Source organism: Phyllostomus discolor, chromosome 5, assembly GCF_004126475.2.
Source record: "Phyllostomus discolor isolate MPI-MPIP mPhyDis1 chromosome 5, mPhyDis1.pri.v3, whole genome shotgun sequence".
NCBI lineage: Eukaryota > Metazoa > Chordata > Mammalia > Chiroptera > Phyllostomidae > Phyllostomus > Phyllostomus discolor.
In genome coordinates, this window is record NC_040907.2 from 100,207,395 (window position 1) to 100,228,117 (window position 20,723).

The 20,723-nt window shown below is 37.9% G+C and overlaps 1 protein-coding gene across 3 annotated transcripts in view; it reads right to left on the reverse strand.

Annotated features, from left to right (window-relative positions):
• The window catches only part of LIMS1 (LIM zinc finger domain containing 1), a 185,200-nt gene that overhangs the window by 99,370 nt on the left and 65,107 nt on the right, over positions 1-20,723 (reverse strand). The window contains exon 2 of one of the 3 annotated variants that reach the window (XM_036026632.1): positions 1,542-1,605. The exons of 1 other annotated variant lie outside the window; for it this stretch is intronic. Coding sequence is in view for 1 of the 2 variants with exons in the window: in XM_036026628.1 (XP_035882521.1) it covers positions 1,542-1,642 (101 nt within the window). In the remaining variant the exon portion in view is untranslated. Of the gene's footprint in view, positions 1-1,541; positions 1,916-20,723 lie in introns of those variants that run through there. One more of the 3 variants, XM_036026628.1, reaches the window with a different exon arrangement.

Consider the following 20,723-nt stretch of genomic DNA (forward strand, 5'->3'; position numbering starts at 1 on the left):
ATTTCCTCAAAAAATTAAAATTGTAACTGCCTTACGACCCAGTGATTCCACTGCTGGGAATATACCCTAACAATCCTGAAACACTAATTCAAAGGAATGTATGCATCCTTTTGTTCATGGTGCTATTTATAATGGCTAAGTGTTAGAAACAGCCCAAGTGTTCATCAGTAAATGGGTGGATTTAAAAGCTGTGGTCCATTTACAAAATGGAATACTATGCAGCAGAAAGAAAGAAAGGAGTCCTACCTTTGGCAACAGCATGGATAGAATTGGAGAATGTTATGCTAAGTGAAATAAGTCATCGGCAAAGGAAAAATACCTTATAACTTCACTTATAAGTGGAGTCTAATGAACAAAATAAACTAATGAGGAAAAACAGAACCAGAGACATGGAAATATGGAACAGACTGATAGTTGTAGGAAGGGACGATGGAGGTGGGGAATAGTGGAAGGAAAGGGAAAGGACTAGTTAAATAACATGTATGAATGACTTATGGATGGACATAAACAATGGAAAGGAGACTCACTGTGGGCAAGAGGGGTGGGCTAGGTGGAAAGGAACGAAAGGGGAAAAAAAGAAATAGGGACAACTATAATAGAATAAACAATAAAAGATAAAAACTGCTTAGAAAAAAAAGCTTCCTTGTAAAATTTTCCCTGTCAAATTTAAATAAAGAATTTAAAATAAACTATAAGAATGAATCTACAGAAAAAAAAGCAATAGTACACAACATATAAATATCCCTCTTATCATCTAATTGGAACATTCACTTGAAAGACTGTAAACAAATTAAGTACTATACAGTATATGAAGTAAAAAGAAAAGGAAGTTTCTCTTTACTGCAGCCTTCTGTCAGCACTAAAACAGGAACACTTTGTTTCAGAAACAGAGAATTTAAGTTAGGGTATTTTAACACTATATGATAAGCTTTATTAAAGATTCAGGGGCTTTCAGTACCTAAACTCTTTTTTAAAAATCCACAGTTTAACAAAAGCCAAAATTCTGCTGTTTCAGACAAATTAACTTTGAAACAAAACCCTCTAACGTTTTTAGTTAAAATGGTCTTCAGTTATTTGATGTCCTCCTTCCTAGGTTACCTGCAACAGTTTCTCTGCATTCCTTTGTTACATGCATTTTAATAACAAAGTATCCTGTATGAACACTCCCTTACCCCATCCAAAACACCACAAATTATACTCACAATCAAAAATTAAATAAAAACTCCACACAGAAACATGTTCTAATAAACCAAAGCAATCTATTTTTAAACCAAGGGAGTAAAATCAATTGTTTCCTGTTTTAAATATTACTGTGGTAATTATATAGTTTTTAAAGACATAAAAATACCACAGATTTGGAGAAGAGCTAAAACAACTTACAGGATTTTTGAAGAAAATGAAAAAAGATTTCTAGTTTTGCACAGTTCCAATCAAGTACAAGAGGTTCCTAGTGGAATCTTCTCAATGTGTATTCCCCATTACTTCATCCACTGCAATCATTAGGTGCCTTGAACTTTAGCCAACCATGACTTTGCACTCACCTTAGCTCTTCCTCCCCAGTTACTCTCAAACTATCAGCACGATCTCGTCTTCTCCTGTAGAGACCTGAATGTGAAAGCTCTTTAAGCTGTAAAGCAGTCATATTTCTCTCTACACATAAATTACTGACATTTTAAAGTATTTATGCTGAGCAGCATGACTGCCAGGGCTAAGAAAGACAGGCTTTCTGCTGCTGAATCTCAGCACACCTGACCCAGAGTTAGAAACCTCCAGGCAGGCCAGGCACTGAAGCACAGCTTCCTGTTTCTCTGCCGGTACACACCCTCCTCAGCAAGGCCTGGCTTGCCTTATCTCTGGGCCTTGTGCCTTGGAGGATGTGTGTGTGTGTGTGGGGGGGGGGTGAGTGACCTGAGTTGCTTACATGTTTACTTATAAGACAATTTTAATTGTTATGAATAATTACACCAACTCTTTATAAATCTTTCCAACATCATTCTGCATTAAAATTGAGCTAAAGCCCTGGCCAGGTGGCTCAGGTGGTTGGAGCTCATCCCCTGCACCAAAAGGTTGCAGGTCCGATCCTCCAGGCAACCGACTGATGTTTCTCTCTCACCTGAGTGTCTCTGTCTCTCTCTCTCCCACCTCCTTCCTCTCTCTAGAATCAATAAACATACCCTTGGGTGAGGATTAAAAAAAAATTGACCTGAAGAGCTCCAGTAAAGTAATGACTAAAGAAGAGCCTTGCTCTATTTTATATGTCAGAAAACCATTAACATTTCACAAGCAGCTGTCAGTTTAATAAGTACCTGGCCATCACCAGCTTTTTGGGACATTTTCCTTAAAAAGGCAGGGGTGGGGTCGAGGGGGGAGCAGAACTGTAAGGGAAGCAGTCCATTTCCTCCTTCTCACACCACTCTAAATCCTCTTTAGAAAGGAAATGTCTTTTTCCCCCATTAAATATGACTCAAAAATTCTTACTGAAAGAAAGTTAGTTTCTCCTATCAACCTCAATTCAATGATTTTCTAAATCTATAGGTACCCATTCTGAATACTCCCCTATCATAAAATGTGTACCTCAGTTTAATCACCACTGTGGTTCCTACCCAGCCCCTGTATTTATTTATCTGTGTATTTGATCCTAGATAGTGACAATGTAAGAAAGGGAGTTTTGTTTTTTTGGAACAGGATATGTATGGGTGAGTGTTTGCAAGGGGGTTTGTGTATAATGATGGGGAGATAATATGAGGTTAAATTCTTTTTTCTTTAAAAAATTTTTATTTTTCCATTACAATTTACATTCCATATTACTCTATATTTATTTCAAATGTACAGCATAGCAGTTAGAAAATCATGTACTTTATAGAGTGGTTCCTCTGATGCTTCAAGTAGACAACTGACACCATACATAGTTATCACCATATTACTGACTACATTCCCTATACTGTAATCTACACCCCCTGTGACTTATTCTGAAACTAACAATTTATACTGCTAATCTCTTCACCTTTTTCACCCAGCTCTCCACACTCCTTTATCATTCAACTCTAAATGTTAGTGCAAGAGCAGGCAGGGTTCTGGCCTCCAATCTAATTGAATCCCACTAAATACATATTAGCATATCACAAACACAGGCTAGAATCAATATCCTTGGCAAGTTCTTAGCCAATAGTTTGACTTTATGGTCCCAGTAATTTCTCTTTGAGTAATTTGTATCAGCTTCTTCCCACTCTAAAATACCCCAACAACAAGAGCATGAGAAATTGGTCTGAAGCTTTTACACCTAGAATTAAAAAGTTAATCTATTCCCCTCCCAAAGAGAATACGGATTCTCAAAGACAATCTATATTATAAATACAAAATCAAGGTAACCCTACAAAGAAAGTGGGGTATCTTACTCCTTCACTCAGGACATGCAGATGCTAGCGAGATCCCATTGGGGATATCATTCCTCCCCCCGGTTCCCTGGCCCCAACAGTAAACAGACAATTTTCTATTGCTGCCATCAAAACATAATGTATGTTTTTAAAGATGCAGGAACAAAATTACTATTTTGTTAGTACACTAGACTTAATTAGTGATAAAAGATGTTAAAAAATATAAGTTACAGATTTATTTATCTCTTCCTTGCCCTGGAAGGAGACACAAAAAAACTGACAGATATTAGGTGCCTGTGGAGAAACAGTAGCAGAAGAAACTCTTTCCATTACATACCACTTTATACCTTCTGAATTTTGAATATGCCTATTCAAAAATAAATAAAAATCATTTAGATCCTAGGGCTCTGTCTTTTGTATGAGCCCTACGATCCTACACAGGTCTAAAATACAGAAAAGTTTAAAGTTTACAGTAATGGAAACATAAAATTAAGATTCCTAAAGTGCCCAGTTCTCACATTTTTGTCAAGACAGGTGAAAAATGAAAAGAATTAACCATCAATTTTTAATTTTTCACTCTAAGCACCAAAACAGAATAGATGCCTGGTGAAAACATACAAATTAATTAACTGCAAACACACAAACCTCAACATTAAATAGGACTTGTTTCTATAGAAAAAATTTAAATGAGCTTGATTTTAATTTTTAGAAGATTTTATTTATTCATTTTTAGAGAGATGGGAAGGGAGGGCAAAAGAGAAAGAGAGAGAGAGATCATATGCGTAAGGAACATCAATCAGTTACTTCTCACACGCATCCCAACCATACGCCCCAACCAGGGACCACCTGAGCAACCGAGGCAGGTGTCCTGACCAGGAATCAAACTGGCAACCCTTTGCTTTGTGGGACTATGCTCATTCAACTGAGACCCATGGGTCAATGTGCGAGTTGATTTTTAAAGAGCTTTCTAAAAAGTAATGCGTCATGCTGAGAAGAAAAAAGAGCTTGGTAACCACTAAAAGTTAACAAGACAGGAAACACCTAACTTTGTAGGACACAAATCCTATATTTGATGAGTCTAAGAATAAAGGGATGTGAACAGAAAAAGAAGTTCTCTAGCTATATAACAAAAAACCCCACAATTTTTGCCTTCTAACTTTTAAAATGGCTGTACTGACAAATAGGAATTTCAGTAAATCAAAGCTTTCATCCTAACAAAACTGTCACAACTGAGTAAAATTAAATTCTGGGGCTTTGGGAAAAGCTCTTTTAAACATTTTCTTTTCATTGAAAACAAAGAGACATTAAAAAAAAGGCTTTCTCTTTTTCCTCAGCAGCCCTTCAAATGTGCCTTGACATTTTACTTGTCTAATTCTTTTTCTAGTTGTAATAGGAAAAAAAAAAACCACACACACACACAGGCACACAACATGGGCATCACACAATTTCTGAAAGGGAAATGCCTCAAATATACACCACTGACTGGCTTATGTGGCAGTCAGATTACCAACTCTTTCCTTGTAACATAGTGTTCCTGTCCATCCAACAAGGTAGGGAGAACACACCCCTGAAACACACAGCAGGGACTCAACAGGCAAAAGCAGTTTCAGGTCTTAAATTTTTTTCCCTTTCATATTTTTTTTATCAATTGTGCCTGATTCTCAGATCAGACCCATTTACAATGAGTTTTAAATTTCAAACAGCTGTCAACAGTACAGAGGGAGGTCTATGCAAGTGCATTTTCCATGGGTATTCATATAGGGAAAATATTTATTTTAGCACTCTAAACGTTCTTTTAAGCCAGTCTAGGCTTACTGCTGTATATCCCTGACCTGGGATTCTGCCTCTTCTTAAACAATTCCAGCGAAGCACTTACTACTTCATACAACTCCTGGGGCTCTCCCCTTTCCCCCATGAGCAATGGCTATCAAGGAACAACTGTTCACAAAAATTGTTAAGGATAGCAGTATCTTCCACTCTACTACTACAGTGCAGCTGATCTATGAACCTAATTACAACTTTTTATTTACATCTGTCCAATCTGTTGGGTTCTCTTTGAATCTGTACCTTGATTCCCAGTATCATTAGATACTAGTCCCAGCTTGATGTCACAAGCATAGCTGATAACCTCCACAAACATAAGCCCTTGACTGAAATGACTAAGTACAAAGCTCTACAGAAAATCACACAAGGTCTCTATTCTGCCAGGCTAACATCTGATCCAGTAGTTTTCCATCTTTTGGAGGGCCATGGACCTTTTATGAATCTCATGAAAGTTAATGTTGCTCTCTTAGAAAATGCATGTGAGCATACAATTTTATAACCATTTTAGGGAGCTGACAGATCTTTCAGAAGCCACCAGATGGACTTTATCTTAGGTCTTCCACTGATCTTCCCCTTTTCTGAAAATCTTCAACACTACAGTTTAGGACTTTTTATCTCATTTGTTCATTTAATATATATTTACTTGGAGCCCTGCCCTTGGCTGGACAATATTTCAGAAGTTCCTTTTGTCTCCCTTTAATTTCTTTTAACTTTTAACTGATCTTTTTGTCACTGTTCTTATTCTCTTCTAATCTATCCTCCAAAGTTTAAAGTGTTCTTTTTAAAATATAATCTGATCACTTACTGATCCAGCTAAAAAACCCTTCAATGGCTCTACTGCCTGCCATCTGGCTCCAGCTGACTCCACTCCCTCTGCCACCTGTGCTATACTGAACTCCAGGCATTTCCAGGACAGACTTTGCGTCGTCTCAACTCCTGGCCTTTCCACATGCAGCTTCATAAGACTTGAGGAAGGATCTCGCTTCTAGCCATCCCACTAGAACTCTCCTACAAGGGTCATCTCTAATGAGAAGCCTTTCTAGACCTTAGGCACCCACAATTCCCTGTCTGTGTACCCCCAGAATTCCCTGCTTTTTTCTGTCATTGGAACCACAGTCTCGTGATGTGGTTTTTCTTTATCCATGCTCCTCTGGGAATAACAGCTCTTTGAAGGCAGCAATGCATCTAATTTATCACTGCATCTACAAAGCCAGGTACACTGTAGACATTCGCATTTGTTAAGTGTTCTTTGGTTTAGTTGTTAAATAATTGATTTGAGAGCCTAATCACTTTATAATGCTATGTTTGAGATTAAAGCTCCAGTATATTGAAATTTAAAAAATGAATTAACACTTAATATTATGTAAATGAGATTTTCAAAAGGCACATCAATACCAATTTTGGAAAAATGTATTTTTTTGGTAAGACTATAAAAAACTCAGAAGCTTTTCACATTTGTAGAGTTGAACAACTGTGCATACCATTGGGGATAAGAATTTAAAAATTAGCCTAGATTTTTACTTATACCTGACAGTCCAGTTTTCAATGTACTTAGTAGAAGTATCCCTCTGCCTCCAGCTCCTCTTCCAAGCACCAGAGGGCAAAGAAACCTAGCTAAACATCAAACTTCTAAAATTGATTGTACATGTTATTGAACTGTCAGTTGTATATTCTATAACAGAATTACGACAGCTGCAAACTGGCTTCCAAGGCAGAGTTATAATTAACTGGGCCTCATTAGCATGACCTTTTATACTAGGCCTATAAACTGGTCAAGAGCTGTACATTTCCAGGCCATTAATTTTCTTGTGTGACATATGGTAAGAGAAGAATTTTCTTTTTGAAACTGACTTTGAGCTTAATGGAAATAAATCTTTTTGTTTTGTTTGTTTAAATTTATCTCATGAGTAACCATTTACAAAAGAAAGCAAACTTGCTGTAATAAAGAATATCCTTCCTCAACATTTCCAATACATTCATCTCCTTAACATTTACTTTCCAGCCATACCATCATTCTATAATGTGACTTCTTATGAATGTCATGAACAATCAGTATAGAGAAAGGCCCTAGTGTTGAAAACAGACCTGCCTCAGAAAAATTCAGACTACGACAGCCTATTGTAAGTAGGTCCAAGTTCAAATTAACCAGAGCAAAGAGTATGAGAAAGCAGAATTGACCATCTAGAAAAACAGCCCAAAGTCAGTAAAAAAAAATCACCAAAAATATGATCTCATTCATAAGTAGATGATACTGCAATTGCCTACAAGCCCCTGTGAATCATCTTCCTTAATAGCCTTTCTGCAATTCTTAAGTGGACGGGTTCAACTATCATTAACAGCATGTGAAAACTTGACTTACATCATTCTGAGTCAGAAACACATGAGTCTCTATCACAACCAGCACTATGGGGTCATCTATAGTCTTTTGTTAGACAATTAAAAACATTCTTAAAGCCACTGTCACAATATGGCATATTTCCAAAAAAATTAGAAGACATTTCAAGTAACCTATGCCATCCAACATTTTTGAGGAGCTGAAAAAGGGTATAAGGTAAGTTGGAGTGAGGGTCCAAGAGCAAAACCAGAAGACATTCAAGTGATAGTTCCACATTTGGCAAATTACTTGCTGTGGTTGGCATATAAGCACATAGGAAGTCACTTAACTATGGAAGTCCTCAGTTTTTCCATTTGTAAACAGGAGCGGCTGAATCAGATAATTTTAACAGTCTAGACTCCCTGACTTCACTACCATATTTCACTCCTTAAGAGTTGTCAGAAATTCCATTCCTGAGACTTTCCTAAAATTGCTCAATGGTTCAAAAACTCCAAACAATCAGCATCCAGACTCAGTATGCCCCCTATCTCTTGCTAGTGGTCCAGCACTAGTAGCAGCTGAACTTGGTTAGCAGCTTGGGCACTTCCAAGACCAACCCAAGTAGCAGCCATCTGCAAATCACTTTGTAGCTCATGATGGGTGCCCCCAATCAGGGAAAAGGTGGTGGCTGATCTTAGTGTGCTAACCCAGGAGGTGCCAGAAGCAGTACATCTGGTGACCAGTTTTAGATCACTCCAGAACACCACCCACCACCCACCTCCATGAGAGATATGCATAACGAAAGTCACAGCTGATCTTCACAGCTGATCGGTGTTGAGTCAATTCCCTCACATGATGTGCCAACAGAAATCAAGGCTTAACTATAACTGTAGGGCGCACACAGCACCTCACCCTCAGGTGACTAAGGAGTTTGTGCCACTGGTCCTTATAGAATACCTACTACACAAGGCCACTCTACCAAGACTGGGAGATGTAGCAGCTTTGCCTAATAATATAGAAAGAAATACAGGGAGGCAGTCAAAATGAGGAGACTAAGAAACATGTCCCAGCTGAAAGAACAGAAGAAATATCCAGAAAAAGAAATAAATAAAATAGAGGCAAGTGAACAACCAGATAAAGAGTTCAAAACTATGGTTATAGGAAACTCAGAACTTCAACAGCATGAAAAAAGGACAGAGACACCATAAAAAAGAACCAGTCAGAAATGAAGGAAACATAACTGAAACAAAGACTACATTATAGGGAATCAACTGTAGATGTGATGAAGCACAGAATCGAATTAGCAATTTGGAAAACAAGGTAGCAGAAAACACCCAATGAGATCAGAAAAAATTAAAAAAAAAAATAAGGATAGTGTAAGGAGTCTCTGGGGCAGCTTCAAGTGTACCAACATTTACGTCGTGGGTATGCCAAATGGAAAAGAGAGAGAATAAGAAACTGAAAACCTATTTGAAAAAATAACGACAGAAAACTTACTTAGCATGATGAAGGAAATAGACATACAAGCCAAGGAAAAGTAGAGAATCCCAAACAAGATGAACTCACAGAGGCCCACAGTAAGACACATCATAATTAAAATGCAAAAGGTTAAAAGACAAAGAGAACCTTAAAAGCAGAAAGAGAAAGACAGTTTCCTACAAAAGGGCTCCCATAAGATGGTTAGCTGATTTCTCAACAGACACTTAGCAGACCAGAAGGGATTGGCACAAAATATTCAAGGTAATGAAAAGCAAGGACCAACAACCAAGATTACCCAGAAAGCTATCATTTAGAATCGAAGAACAGATAAAGAGCTTCCCAGACAAGAAGAAGCTAAAGGAGTTCATTACCACCAACCAGTATTACAATAAATGTTAGAGTCTTCTTTAAGGAGGAAAAAAGATTAAAAATACAAATAATAAAATGGCAATAATACATATCTATCAACAATTACTTTAAATGCAAATGGATTAAATGCTCCAATCAAAAGACATACAGTGACTGAATGGATCATAAAACAAGACCCTAACCTATGTTACCTATGAGACTCACTTCAGATCAAAAGACACAGACTGAGAAAGTACAGGGATGAAAAATGACATTTCCTGGAAATGGAAATAAACAAAAAGGCTGGGATAGCAGTACTTATACCACAGAAAATAGACTTTAAAACAAAGGCTATAACAAGAAACAAGTAAGGGACTTCCGGCAAGATGGAGAAGGTAGACACACTGTGCCTCCTCGTGCAACCAAAATAAGGACAACAAAAATTCAGAAACTAACAAACAAAAAAAACAACCAGAACTGACAGAAAATTGAACTGTACTGAAGTCCCATGACCATGGAGTTAAAATAGACACATTCATCCAGAGCGGCAGGAGGGGTGGAGTTGGGCAGATGGGCAGAGAGGGGTTGGCAAAAAAAGCGGTGGCTGGCAGACCCTGGGCACACAAGGCAGCAGCTAATGGACCCTGGGCGTGGGAGACAGCAGCGAGTGGGCCCTGGGTGCACAGGCAGTGACTGGCAGACCCAAGGCAGAGTGGCAGTGAGTAGACCCAGGAAAGCAACAGATTGTGGAGGGGTGTGGTGTAGCGCTGCGCACTAGGTGGCTGGCTGACTGGGCGGTCCCTCATTGGGACCAGTCCCACACTGGGAAACTGGGGAGCAAGACAGACCTTGAGACCCAGGGTCCCAGTGCAGGGAAATAAAGCCTCAAAACACTGATTGAAAACACCTGTGGGGGTTGAGGTGCCCAGAGAGACTCCCTGCCTCCCAGGAGAGTTTGTTGGAGAGACCCACAGGGTCCTAGAATGTACACAAGCCCACCCACATGGAAATCAGCACCAGAAGGGCCCAGCTTGCTCCGGGGAAACGGGAGAAGAGACTGAAATCCAGCAGAGAGTGAAGCAAGCGCCACTGTTCCCTCTCAGACCCCTGCCCGACATATAGCGTCACAACCCTACAACTGAGTTGACCCATCCAGGTGAACACCAAAGGCTCCGCCCCTAACTATGTAACAGGCACATCAAGACCCCCCCACCCCCAAAAAAGGCCCACACGAGAAGACGGATCAAAGTCACAGAAAAAATACAACTAAGTGACGAAGAGACAGCCAACCTATCAGAGGAATAATTCAAGGCGCTGGTGATCAGGATGCTCACAGAATTGGTTGAATTTGGTCGCAAATTAGATGAAAAAATGAAGGCTACAATAAGTGAAATAAAGGAAAATATACAGGGAACCAATAGTGATGCGAAGGAAAGTGGGACTCAAATCAACGGTGTGGACCAAAAGGAAGAAAAAAACATTCAATCAGAAAAGAATGAAGAAACAGGTATCCAAAAACATGAGGAGAGGCTTAGGAACCTCCAGGACATCTTTAAATGTTCCAACATCCAAATTATAGGGGTACTAGAAGGGGAATAAGAAGAGCAACAAGTGGAAAAGTTATCTGAACAAATAATAAAAGAGAACTTCCCCAATCTGGCAAAGGAAATAGACTTCCAGGAAGTCCAGGAAGCTCAGAGAGTCCCAGAGAAGTTGGACCCAAGGAGGAACACACTAAGGCACATCATCATTACATTACCCAAGATTAAAGATAAGGAAAGAATCCTGGAAGCAGCAAGAGAAAAGGAGGCAGTTATCTACAAAGGAATTCCCATCAGACTGTCACCTGACTTCTCAAAAGAGACCTTATAGGCAAGAAGGGGCTGGAAAGAAGTATTCCAAGTCATGAAAGGCAAGAACCTACATCCAAGATTGCTCTATCCAGCAAAGCTTTCCCTTAGAATGGAAGGGCAGATAAAGTGCTTCTCAGATAAGGTCAAATTCAAGGAGTTCATCATCACCAAGCCCTTATTATATGAAATGTTAAAGGGACTTATCTAAGAAAAAGAAGAGGATCAAAAATATGAATAGTAAAAAGACAGAAAACTCACAATTATTAACCACATCTAACACAAAAACAAAAGCAAACTAAGCAAATGACTAGAACAGGAAGAGAACCACAGAAATGGAGATCACACGGAGGGAGGGTTAGCAATAGGGGAGTGGGAAGGGGAGAGAGGGAGAAAACGTACGGAGAATAAGTAGCATAGAGAATAGGTAGGAAATAGACAGGGGGAGGGTAAGAATAGTATGGAAAATGTAGAAGCCAAAGAACTTATATGTATGACCCATGGACATGAACTAAAGGGGGAGAATGTGGGTGGGAGGGGGTGTGTAGGGTGGAGGAGAATGAAGAGGGGAAAATGGGACAACTGTAATAGCATAATTAATAAAATGTATTTAAAAATAAATAAAATGCCACCATAAAGGAGTGGGGGGAGAAACAAGGAAGGACCCTGCTAATCTACTTCTGGGTATTTATCCAAAGAAACCCCAAACACTAAATCAAAAAGACATATATGTCCCCTGCAGCATTATTTGCAATAGTCAAGATATGGAAGCAATCTAAGTGTCCATCAACAGATGAACAGATAAAGAAGTGGTGCATATATACAAAAGAATATGAATCACCATTAAAAATCGAAATATTGACATCTTCAACAACATGGATGGACCTAGAGGGTACTATGCTGAATGAAGTAAGTCAGACAGAGAAAGACAAATACCGTATGATTTCGCTTTTATGTGGAATCTAAAAAACAAAATAAACAAACAAGCAAAACAGAAACAGACTCACAGATACAGAGAACATTTTGATGGTTGCCAGATGGGAGAAGGGTTGGTGGGATGGGTGAAAAATGGAAGGGATTAAGAAGTACAAATTGAGCCCTGGCTGGCGTAGCTCAGTGGATTGAGCTCGGGCTGGGAACCAAAGTGTCCCAGGTTCGATTCCCAGCCAGGGTACATTCCTGGGTTGCAGGCCAGAACCCCAGCAACCGCACATTGATGTTTCTCTCTCTCCCTCTCTCTCTTTCTCTCTCTCTCTCTAAAAATAAATAAAATCTTTAAAAAAAAAAGAAGTACAAATTGGTTGTTACAGAACAGTCATGGGCATATAAAGTACAGGATAGGGAATACAGTTAATAATATTGTAATAACCATGAATGGTTCCAGGTGGGTACTAGACATCATAATAATCGCTTCATATAAGTTATATAAATGTCTGGATTGTGCATGTGAAACTAATACAATATTTATCAACTGTAAATGAAAAAACAGTATATAAAAAAAAGAAACCTCATTCCCAAATAAAGTTGGAACACAAGATCAGGATTTATACATTCAGCTATTCAATAGGTTTTTCTGGAAGGCCTAACATAAGCCAGGCCCTTAGAGTGCAGAAATAGAAACAGAGGAGAAAGACAGTGGGCAGTCTTTGAACTTTTCTTGATTGTTACTGTCCTGTTAATATTCGTTTGTCAAAGAGGTGCTGCAATGATAAGAGCTACAAATACAAAATACCACGAAAAGGCATACTGATCATCCCAGCCCCAACACATACCTCCTGCAAAGAGAACCATGAATTCTCAACAGAGCACTGAATAGGGAAGGAACAAGAAAATAATGTTTGCAAGAGAATTGCATGTTTCCTCCATAAGAGTAAACTGTAGCATACGCCATTTGATGTAGTCAATATTTTGGAAAACTCCATATAAAATTAAATTTTTGTATAGAATAATTTTTAATTATCTAAAGAAACTTGTGTTAAAGAGGAATTCTAGTAATGTTTTCACAAAACAGAACTTTTCTGAAAATAGTTTTTCACATAATTTGACTTAAAACGTATTGACACAACTTTTTTGTATAGCATTACTGTAAATGTTGTTTCTACTCATTCTACCTGTCCACCTATATCTGCTGAGCATATCTCTAAACTAAACCCTTATTTTTTTTAAAAATTCAATAGGTGAAGCACTTGTGTGTAAGAGGAAAAAAACAGTTATTTTTACATTTCAAGGTAGGCAGAGTCATAAGCCTGCAATTCTAAACTGCTAAGGACTTGGAAGAGCAAACACAGTTCTCCCTGAACTGGAATTCAGGAGGTGTGTTATAAACAGTAAACCACAATACATGCCCCACCCCAATACAGATTTCATTACTATTGTTAGAACTTTCACTTCAAAACTATTTTCACCTTGCCCTGACCAGTGTGGCTCAGTTGGTTGGGTGTTGTCCCACAAGCCAAAAGGTCACCAGTTCGATTCCCGGTCAGGGCACATGCTTAGTTTGCAGGTTTGGTCCCTGGTTGGGGTGCATAAAAAGGGCAACCGGTCAATTTTCCTCTCCCACGTGGCTGTTTTTCTCCTTCCCTTTGCCTCTCTCTAAAACAAACAAACAAACAAACATAAAAAAACCTATTTTTACCAAGTTCTAAAAATATTCCCTAGATTCTGTGTAAAATCTAATCTTAAAGGAAACATTAAAAAAAAAAGCTGTTGCTTCATTTCTATTGTCAGTATTATCTCTTCATTTACTATTATTCTTTTCTGCTTAACTCAGATTCAATTCAATAATAAAAATAAGATTTAAAATTTTAAACCTCTGAAGATATTATTTCAATAAGGATATTAATATTTTCTGTTCAGTTTTACTATTATAGAGTGATCAATGGTAAATGAAAACATCACGTAGATACCTACCTGACATGAGAAGGAATTCATGGTATACTGTTGAGTAAACAAAAGACTGGAGAACTTTGCACTATATGATTTCATTTTAGAGGAAAATACCAGAGTCTGGAGAGTAAATACAAAATGTCTCTGGTTGTTTGCATGTAAAAAAGATTAAAAATTATTTCCTCTTTTGAATTATACATTATTTCTAATTTTTCTACAAAGGACAAATATAGTTCTATAATAATGAAGATAAAAATTAAAGTGTGTAATATAATGAAGAGAACAAAAATTAAATGAAGATATATTAGTTCATCTTCTAAGGGATTTACAATCTAATGAGGATGGAAGGATACCTCACAAAACCTCAGTATATACAATCAAATATTGATGCACCCCTTACAGAGGGTTGGATTGGGGAAGGATCTGGGTAGAGAGAGGGGAGAGGAAAAGTAGAGGGTACTCCAAATGAAGGAAACCTCAGTGTGATATGACTGACAGAGATGTGTCAGGGGATGATGAGGGCTTTCCAAGCCAAGATCAATGCTTTTGAGTTGGTATAAAAAAAGTCAAGGTCATGTGCAGTAGATCTATCCATGCCCAAGTGTAAATGAGGGCCAGTTGAGGTTGTCATAAGAAAGGAGAAGGGGCCAGATACAACAATAGCACTAATGGGCAAGACTACAACAGGGTACAGAAGAATGTACTGTGTACCTTCTTATTCCAATCTCTCCATTCACACATTTGGTATGCTTCTAAAAAGTGGGAAAGCTCTACTCTAAGTACTAAAGACCCAGTTTCCTCAGGAAGCTCTCAGCCTAGTGGGGGATACTACCATTAACCATAACATCTACTAGCATTATGCTGTTTCAAGTATGGGCCTGACTCCCTTGGGACCCAGCTGCTTCTCTGAATCTCTTCCAGTTTGGCCGTCAACCTAACTCCTTCTGGATCAGAATACTCTAAATGGAACTGGCTGGTATTATTAAACCTGCAAGCTGCTTATGCTATTCAAGATACTTAAGGGGTTTCAGTAGTTTAGGGCCATTGGGGCCCTTGAAGAGGCCTCTGAAAAATGGGATCTCAGTTATCTAAATATTGTCAGGATATCCATCCTAAAGGGACCTTGGTCAGATTTATGTTTAAAAACTGTAGTCCCTCTTCATGTACATTTTAAACTGAACAGACTTACCCGACCAAAGTCACTTAGAACATCAATAGCCATTATGAGGAACTATTGAGATCCCCAAACAAATTCTTAAAACCAAATTGTACAATCATAGCTCTGAAACGAAAAAACTTGAGAGGGAATGCCAACCTGGAGTGACATTATAGGGCTTTCAAATATTACAAGGAATGTGAACTGCCTCTTTGCAGAATAAAGTTTTAGAATTAACTGAGGCTACCAACCTTTTTAAAAAAGAGAAGAGGGCTTTTGAAGCCTTGAGTTCCTCACATTCCAGTGTCACTTTTCCTTCTCCCTCCACTCCTTTGTCTCAAGCTGCTATCTCCAACAGCCCATTTTGCCTTCTACTCTTGGCTTCTTTGCCTCTGGCTTTACCCTCCATTATTATCCTCCGAACTGTCTTATTCCTTCCTCCTCTGAACCTTCTCACTTCCTCTGGCTCTGAATCTATCAGAACCTGTCCCTTTAAAGTTAAAGCCCCTCTGAGGATCCGAACAGGCCCAGAGTTTCATATGTTCCTAAATTTAAGTTGGATCAAGAGCCATAGAAGAATTTTCTAAGCTCCTCAAGAATTGCTTAACAATGATGGATCATCTGATGATGATGACCTGCAGGAAACTCCTCTGGGTACCGCTGACTTCCCATGGTTTACAGATGGTTCATATTTCGAGTGAAAATAGTAAGTACTGTGCTACGTATGCTGTTGTAGCTCCATTTAAAATAATTGAGGGAGAATTTTTAACCTCTGGCAACTATAGTTCAACAGGCTGAATTATATGCCCTCACTTTAGCTGGTATTTAGGTCAATGCCAAACTGCCAACATTTATACTGACAGTAGATAATGCTTTCATAGTTCATGATTTTGGAATATTATGGAAACAATATAGCTTCCTGACATCCAGTGTAAATAAAGTTAGAAATGGCCTGTATGTTCAAGAATTACTGGACACTATAAACTTTTGCCTGTTGCTTTAGCTATTACTAAGATCCCAGAGAATCTAAACTGAATACTCTGGTAGCCAAAGGAAATCAAACTTGCTGATGTTTCGACAAGGAATGCTGCCCATAAGGAACCAGCAATGTTCCAAAGAGATATTTTCCCAGCTGATAACTTAAACAAAACCTGGCTAGAGAAGGCCCAACAATTGGCTTCAGAAACAGGAAAAACAAGATTGGAACACCCAGTAAAGATGTTGGGGAGTCGTAAATGCTGTGCTCGTCTCCGTCCTAAAACCACATCAAAATTACAGCTAAAATCACAGAAGAATCATTATCAAAAGCCACTTGAAGACCAGCTGAATATAAAGAAGCCACAGCAAGACTTGTAGGAGGAGCAGAGTTACAGAATAGGCAGGTCCCACATACACACTGTGGTGGATAACAAACAGGAGGAATATCTCAGCTGCGAAGGTCCCCCTGTATAAAGCAAGTAGTCCCAGGCCCACATCAGGCATCTCAGGCTAGGGTTCCACTGCCAGAAAGAGAAGGCTATGAAAACCAAAGGGATTTTGGCTGAGTGGGATGGAGGGCTTCTGGAGACGCATGTGCTGCAGGTTTAAAGGACTGTGAATAGATTCAATTGCTCAAAAATATACTTAATATGAACTCCAGCTCTGGGGAAGAAGCTTGAAAAGTATGAGGGACATACAGGAAGCAGCTGAACTGACTAGCTTCAGTACAAAAACTGGAGAAGCAGGGGTCAGGGCAGCTCTTTTTATGGATATGAGTGGTGACAGACGCTATTTTTCCCTTATTGAGTCCTTTTTGTACCCTGTCAGCAGGCACAGGTGAGCACCAAATATGAGCTCTCCCTTAATTTGGCTACCACTGTTTGCTTGCCCTGGAGAATACCTAACACCCCAACCTACTCAACCTGCGCCAGGACCAAACCTCTTCTGGTGGTTTTTCCACACAAGTGGTCATCCTCAAATTGTGCTGTGGCCTTTCCTAAAATCTCTGAAAAGTCCACAAACCCCAAACGAGTAGTAGCTGGTCTTGGTGTGACCCATACTTCTTGCTAGTGGCCCCAAGGCTGACAATAGTGATGTTGATAATAGTGATAGAAAATCACCAAGGATACAGTGGCTTTAAATGACAAATTAGACCAGATGAACTTAATTTATGTTTTTAGGACATTTTATCCAATGGCAGCAGAATATACATATTTCAAAGTGCATGTGGACATTTTGCAGGATAGACCTTATGTTAGGTCACAAAACAAGTGTCAATAAATTTTACAACACTGCTCTCATATCAAGCATCTTCTTCAATCACAGTGTTATGAAATTAAAAATCTAGTACAAGAAAAATGAAAAACACACAAATACTTGGAGGCTAAATAACATGCTACTAAACAATAAATGGGTTAACAATAAAATCAAGAAAAATAATCAAATGAAACAAGTAAAAATGGAAACACAATGACCCCTGATCTATGGAACATAGCCAAATCAGTTCTAAGAGGAAAATTTATAGCAATATAGGCCAACCTCAAAAAAAAAAAACAAAAACAAAAAATAAATCTCGAAGTAAACAATCTAGCCTTATAACTAAAGAAACTATAAAAAGAAAACAAAAAATGCAAAATTATTAGGAGGAAGGAAATAATAAAGATTACAGTGGGAAGAAATGAAACAGAATCTAATTAAGCAATAGAAAAGATCACGAAACCAGAGCTTATCCTTTGAAATATAAGAAAAGTGATGAACCTTCAACCAGACTCAGCAAGAAAAAACAAAACAGAGAGACGGCCTAAATAAATAAACTCAGAAAGAAAGAAGAGTGACAGCCAACTCCACAGAAATACAAACATTAAGCAGATACTGCCCTGGCTGGCGTAGCTCCAGTGGATTGAGCATGGGCTGCGAACCAGGCATCACAGGTTCCATTCCCAGTCAGGGCACATGCTTAGGTTGCAGGCCACAGCCCCCAGCAACCGCACATTGATGTTTCTCTCTCTCTCTCTCTTTCTCCTTCCCTTCCCTCTCTAAAAATAAATAAATAAAATCTTAAAAAAAAAAAGAAGATACAATGAAAAATTATATGCCAACAAATTGCACAACCTGGAAGAAATGCATCAATCATAGAAACATACAATTTTCAAGGCTAAATTAGGAAGAAACAGAAAATCTGAACAACTGATAACTATTAACAAAATCAAATCATTAATCAAAAAACTCACAACAACCAAAAGGGCCTGTGTGAAGCCACTGTTCAAACATATAATTAATACTACCCCTCAAAAACTATTCCAAAAATTTGAAAAGAAGGAATGGCTCCAAAGCACATTTTACAAGTCCAGCATTACCCTGATACCAAAATCAGACAGACACTACCAAAAAAAATTGTAAACCAATAATCCAGATGAACATAGATGCAAAAATCCTCAACAAAATATAACAAACCAATTTCGTCCAATTAATTAGAAGATCACACATCATGAAACAAGTGGAATTTATTCCCAGGATGCAAGGCTGGTTCAATATCTACAAATCAATGAATGTGATATACCACATAAACAAAATGAAGAATAAAAATCATATAGTCATGTCAACAGACACACAAAAAGCATTTGACAAAATCCAACATCCATTTATAATAAAACAGTCAGTGAGGATAGAGGGAATGCACCTCAACATAATAAAGGCCATATACAAAAAACACACAGCTAATATCATACTCAAAATGAAAAGCTATGGCATTTTTCCTTAAGTTCAGAAATAAAACAAACACATCCACTTTCATCACTTTTATTCAACATAGTATTGGTTGCTCTAGCTAAAGTCAGACAAAATAAGTAAGTAAATAATAAATGGCATCTGAATTAAAAGGAAGTAACACTGTCATTATTTGCAGATGATATGATACTATACGTAGAGAACCCCAAAGACTCCACTAAAAAAACCTCTAAGAACTGATAACATGAATGTAGTAAAGTAGCAGCTACAAAATACTTAGAAACTGTTATGAGTTTTACACAGTGATAATGAACTATCAAAAAAAGAATTAAGGAAACAATCCAATTATAATGCATGAAAAAAAACCCCACAGGAATAAATTTAATCAAAAAGTAAAGACCTGTATTGGGAAATTGAAAAAAGAAACTGAAAAACATACAAATAAATGGAAAAATGTACTATGCTCACAAATGAGAATTAGCATTATTAAAATGAGCATACTACCCAAAGGAATACACAGATTCAATGTAATTAAAATCAAAATACCAATGGAATTTTTCACATAATTAGACAAATAGTCCCTAAATTTATGTGGAATCACTAAAGGCCCCAAAGAGCCAAAGCAATCTTGATAAAAAAAAATGAAACTGGAGGCATCACATTATCAGATATTAAACTATAATGCATGGCTATGCTCATCAAAACAACATGGAACTGGCATAAAAACAGATACACAGATCAATGGAACAGAATAGAAAGCCTAGAATAAACCCACACTGATATGGTCAATAATTTATGACAAGAAGGCAGGAATATACAATCGGAAAAGACAATGTCTCTTCAATAAATGGTGTTTAGAAAACTGGACAGACATGCTAAAGACTGAAACTGGATCACTTTCTTACACAATAACATAAAAAATAAACTCAAAATGGAATAAAGATTTAAATGTAAGAGCCAAAACCATAAAAGTACTAAAAGAAAACACAGGCAGTAAACTCTTTGACAATGCTCTTAGTAATATCCTTTAGATATTTCTCCTTGGGCAAGGAAATCTAGAAAACCAGAAACAAATGGGACTATAGCACATTAAAAGTTTTTGAACAGTGAAGGAAACCACACCAAAACAAAAAGACAACCTATTGGGTCGAAGAAAATATATGCCAATGATATATCCGATGAGGAGTTAATATCCAAAATATAAGGAACTCATACAAATTATACCCCCCAGAAGAAACAAACCCTAACCCAAGGAAAAAAATGGGTAGTGGCCTGAATAAACATTTAAAATGAGGAGGTGGGCCAACAGACACATAAAAAGATCCTCAATGTCACTAATCACAAGACAAATGCAAATAAAACCACAATGAGATATCACAGCCCACCTGTCAGAATGACTAGTATCAATAAATCAACAAACAAGTGTTGGTAAGGATGTGGAGAAGAAAATCCTCCTGCACTGATGGTGTGACTGTAAACTAGTACAGCCACTATGAGAAACAGTATGGCAGTTTATAAAAAAATTTAAAAATAGAAATACCTTACATCTCATATATTCCACTTCTGGGTATTTATCTGAAGAAATCCAACATGAATTCAAAGGGAGACATGCATTCCTATGTTCACTCAAGCATTTTTTACAATAGCCTGATATAGAATCAAAGCACACAAATAAATAAATGGATAAACAAGTGGTGCCTATATACGATGAATTATTACTTAGCTGTGAAGAATAAAATCGTGCCATTTGGGACAACATGGATGGACCCAGAGGGTATTTTAGGCTC